At 50.9% G+C, this 4,808-nt stretch overlaps 1 protein-coding gene across 1 annotated transcript; it reads left to right on the forward strand.

The window, feature by feature from the left end:
* Positions 1–1,614: 1,614 nt before the first annotated feature.
* TMEM177 (transmembrane protein 177) lies at positions 1,615–4,413 on the forward strand. Its single transcript, XM_054575006.1, has 2 exons — positions 1,615–1,678; positions 3,199–4,413. The coding sequence occupies exon 2, from the start codon at positions 3,221–3,223 to the stop codon at positions 4,154–4,156; it is 936 nt and encodes a 311-aa protein (XP_054430981.1). The 5' UTR covers positions 1,615–1,678; positions 3,199–3,220; the 3' UTR covers positions 4,157–4,413.
* Positions 4,414–4,808: the final 395 nt, after the last annotated feature.

Consider the following 4,808-nt stretch of genomic DNA (forward strand, 5'->3'; position numbering starts at 1 on the left):
ACAGCTGGTCACAGAAGTCTTTCATGACAGAGTGTGTTTCAAGGCCAAGATTGAAGGAAGACCCCAAGTCCTGTTCTGGAACAAGTGACTTGAAGTATCATTTTCCCCTCTTTTTTGTTAAGCAAATGGGAACACCAAGGTGGCTTATAGGGTTAGAGTGTAACAGAGCCCTTTGAGACAGATATCCTCACTTTAACGATGAGGAAACGGAGATCCAGAGGGGTGACATTTTTTACTCAAGGGCCCCCTGCCTCCTAAGGAAGGCCTCTTTCCCTCAGCTGCAGTCTCCCTAAGCACTAATTCTAGGCTGAAGCGGGCCCAGGTCCAGGAGCAGCCACACCAGAGACAGGTTCTCCCCTAGTGTCAGCAGGGGTCTTTCTGCCTGATCAGTCCATGATTTAATAAGGGACTGCTGAGTCAAACCTGAAGCAGAAAATGCTGACCCCAAAGTGCTCCCAAAGGAAGCTACACACAAAGTGTCAGCTGGCAATCAAGTATCATCCCAACTAGCCCACTGCAGCTGGTCCTTGTGTGCTCGGGAGACCTGCAGAGAGGGCTGAGCTGGTGGTTGGTCTGGAGACACAATGGCCCACAAGCTGCTCATCTTCCAGAGCCCCACCCGAACACCTATATGCTTCTAGGTCTCCTTTCATCCTCACCTTTCTTTGCATCCTCACCTTTCGGCCCGGAAGTTCAGCCCTCCTTCCCCTCTTTCCTGCAGTGGAAGAGAAAGCCAGACACAGATGCCATACTCAGCAGGAAAATGGAAACAGATGTATTTGAACAATAAAAAAATAAATAAATAATTTTTTAAAAGAAAAGAGGCCAGGCCCACTTGGGAAAATTAGCAAGACTCACTAGGTAGAATTTGTATGAAGGCAAGAGTGGTAATGGGAAATTCGCAGGGACATAAGTCCTATTCTAATCTGGTATGTGCGACCCAGGCACCCTACTCAAGCTAAATGCCTGTTTGTTCACCTATAAAATGGGAATAATCTGCTGCAAGGGTCCAGAGACATTTTTCTGGAATGGATTGGATAGTCAATATTTTAGGCTTCCTGGACCAGGTCTTCTCTGTCCTTGCTTCTCAACTCAGCCCTCTGGGGAAAGTAGCCATAGACAACTTGTGAAGGAATGGTTGTGGCTATATTGCATTAAACCTTTATTTATAAAAACAGGTGGCAACCTGGGCTAGTGCACAGGCAAGCCCATCCCTGACCTACTCATAGAGCTGCTGGGAAAGTAAAGTGACAGATGTGACGCTGCTCTGTGGACTGTACAGTGTGAACCACTTGAGAGGAACTGCGGCGCGGGAGTAGAGGACGTGGTAATTAAAATGAAACGCAGAGCACCCCACGCAGAGCACCCCGCCGGCAGGGAGCTCTTCCACACAGGAAACGTCATGCACCCGGCAGTCAGGCGGGCATGAGCTCCGATGGAGGCTTTGCTCTAAGTCGCCTCCTAAACCACGCGGAGCAGCCGTTTCCTCAACGGCCACCCACAAGCCTGGACTTTGCTTGTTGCAGCCCCGCCCAAAGCGCTCAGTCGCGGGGGAGCCTCCCGTTCCTGCCCGGCGTGCTCTGCGCCAGGCCACGCCCCTGAGCCTCCGTCCTACCCCAGGCTCCGGCCGGCACCAGCCCCCGCACACGCTGGGGCTTCCCAAGCGGAGGTAGAGCAGGTGAGCGCATGCAGTTGGGTGAGCCCCTCGCCCTAGGCTCCTCGTTGGAGCCCTGGGCGTAGTTTAAGGGGCCTGGATGGAAGCCAGGCAGGAAGTCTTCTGCGAGGTTACCGCAGCGCCTCTTCTCGCAGCTGCCTGGGCGTGTGTCGCACTGCTTCCGAGGCCGGGCCTTGGCGGGGCCTTGGCGCGGGTGGGCCTGGGGGCATGGGGTCCTAGGCCACGACCCTTCCTTACCTAGGCTCAGTTTCCTCATTGGAAAAAAGGGCCGAGTTTTGTGACTAGGAATTTTTGGTTAAAATAATTGCGTTCTTATTTGGAGCAACTTATTAAACACTTCACAGACAGGAAGACGGTAAGCTTGAGGTTAAGTAATTGTGAATTTTTCTGAAATAATGGGTTATCCCCTGGATGTGTTTCAAAATAAACCAGTTGGTGAAGGAATGTGGGTGGAAGTAGAGGTAAAACAAGATTGGCCATGAGTTGATGGTTGAAATTAATGTAATATTTTGTCCACTTTTATATATGTTTGCAATTTGGCATTAAAAGTTTTTTCTAAAACAAAGTTTGCTGTGAATGCCTGACAACCTGTGTTCAAATAGTGTGCCTGGAGTAGCCAGCTAGGGCTGACATGGCAGGTACTGGGTGGCAGAAATTTATTTTTCTGATGATCCTGAAGGCTGGAAATCGAAGATCAAGTTGTCAACAGAGCTGGTTTCTTCTAAGGTTTCTCATTGGCTCATAGATGATCAGTTTCTGCATTGTCACCTCTCATGATCTTTCCTCTGTCTGTGTCCTAATCTCCTGGCCTCAGAGGACATCATACTGGATTAGGACCTACCTTAATGACCTCATTTTTACTTAATTATCACTTTAAAGGCCCCATCTCTGAATACAGTCACATTCGGAGGTACCGGGGGTTAAGACTTAAGCATATGAATTTGAGTGGACTCAATTCAGCCCTTAACTGCCAATTAATTCGTTTGGAGTTTTGACCAATTTACTTAGCCTGTCTGTGCCTCCATTTTCACTGCTTTAAGTAGGGGCAGTAGTAGTAATTAGGTCATGGAGTTGTGAGCATTTAGTTTGAGATAATAAACGTAAAGCTGTCAGAACTGTCTAGCATACAGTCATACTCAGTAAATAGAACACATGCTTCATCTGTAAATTAGTGCTCGTAGCACTTCACTGGATGAATAGTGGAGTGATACAATTGAGTACTTAATGCTGTGAGAATAAAAATACTAATAGCCGCAGATATTATCACCAGGGTGCCCGCTACTGTGCCAGAAATTGTTTTATGTGTGTTCATTCGTTTACTCATCACAGCCACCCTAGCAGTCACATGCCTGTTTGGCAGATGGAGAGGCTGATGCACAGAGATGGCACTGAGATTTGAACTCAGGCCCTCACCACTGTGATTGTTGTATCGCCCTAGTTAAAACGGGTGTGGCTTGGGAGGGTGTCCAGTCAGCAGGCAGACCTAGGGAACTGTTGGCTGACTTCTCTTTTTCTTGGCCCAGGTTTACAGCGGTGACAGCATTCATGGCAGGTCCCCTGTGGCGGGCAGCAGCATTTGTGCAGAGACACAGGACAGGCTTATTGGTGGGTTCCTGTGCAGGCCTGTTTGGGGCCCAAATCTTGTACCACCTTTTCCCAGATCCTGTGATTCGATGGCTGTACCACTACTGGCCTCAGGGACAGCCAGCCCCACTCTCCCCAAAGCTACAGAGACTCTTCCAAGAGGTGCTAGAGGACATAGGTGTCCCATCAGGCCACTGCTACAAGGCCTTCACCACCTTCACCTTCCAGCCTGTGAGTGCAGGCTTCCCAAGACTCCCCGCTGGGGCTGTGGTGGGCATCCCTGCCAGCTTCCTGGGTGACACAGTGACCAACACCAACCATCCTGTGGTTGTACATGGGCAAAGAGTGGACTGGAAGAGCCCAGAAGGTACCCGGCTGAGAGATGCCCTGACCCTGTCACATCATGCTCAGAAGTTTGCCTTGGCCAGGGAGGTGGTGTACCTGGAGAGCAGTGCAGCTGCCCTGCAGGCCCTGGTGGCCCCAGCTTGCCTGGCAGGAACCTGGGCACTGAGCGTGGGTGCCAAGCATGCACTGGGACTCTATGGTGGTCCCATGAACCTACGGGCTGCTTTCAACCTGGCGGCAGCAGTGGCGGGCTTTGTGGCTTATGCCTTTTCCACCGACTCTCTCACTCATGCCCTGGAAGCCTGGCTGGACCACCGCGCAGCCTCTCTGTCTGCAGCCTATTCCCAGGGTGGAGTGGAGTTCTATGAGAAGGTTTTGTCTGGCAACCTGGCCCTGCGCAGTCTTTTGGGCAGGCCTGGAGAAAAGCTGTATACGCCCAGCGGGAACATCGTTCCCAGACATTGGTTCCGCATCAAACATTTACCCTACACGACCCGCCGGGACTCCATGCTGCAAATGTGGAGGGCAACACTCAGCCCAGGCCGCTCCTGAGGGGCCCATGTCACAGACAGTTCCACCTTGTGCAGGCATCACCCTGCTGTTGGCACTGGGGGCTCTTTTGGTGCTTCCACATCCACAGCTCAATGTCGGAAAAAATCACAGGCTTTGGAGTTAAACAGCCTAGATTCTGCCCCAGCCCAGTTCTTATGATCTCAGCAACCTTGGGTACATTCCTTTATGAAAGTGAGCCTTGGTTTCCTCCACTGTAAAATGGGGATGATATAAATTTCTGGCAGGATTGTGGGGTCCCCTGGCAGAAAGGTGTTCCTTAAATAAACAGAATGTTCCTCCTTCTTGGTCTTTGAATACCAGTGGGCTCTAAGGGTCAGGACACATCTCACCACCAGAGGTGCCTGCAGGATGTAAACACTTCTACAGCAAAGAACTACAGCATAGTTTTCCTGTTGATCAGATCCTAATTTCCTTCACTGTGGTAGAGAGTAAAGGCTTTGAGAGGCCCAGATAAGAAGCTATTGTGTGCTTGAGAGGCTGGCAAATAAATGAGCTTGCAGTGGGGCTTTAAGAGTGATGTGTCCAGTGCAGCAGGCATGCTCAGACAGGGCTGGGCACCCAGCAAGGTGTGGTGGGCCCTAGGGGAGCCACCGGGCCTGAAGGGCAGACATGTTGCTGGAAACTGGCAAGA

The sequence above is a fragment of the Pteronotus mesoamericanus genome, unplaced genomic scaffold (assembly GCF_021234165.1).
Source record: "Pteronotus mesoamericanus isolate MK-2021 breed Mesoamerican mustached bat unplaced genomic scaffold, CSHL_Meso_final contig_27, whole genome shotgun sequence".
Taxonomy (NCBI): domain Eukaryota; kingdom Metazoa; phylum Chordata; class Mammalia; order Chiroptera; family Mormoopidae; genus Pteronotus; species Pteronotus mesoamericanus.

Coding starts and splice junctions, on each gene's coding strand:
- TMEM177 (XM_054575006.1), top strand. CDS start 3,221: ATGGCAGGTCCCCTGTGGCGGGCAGCAGCATTTGTGCAGAGACACAGG.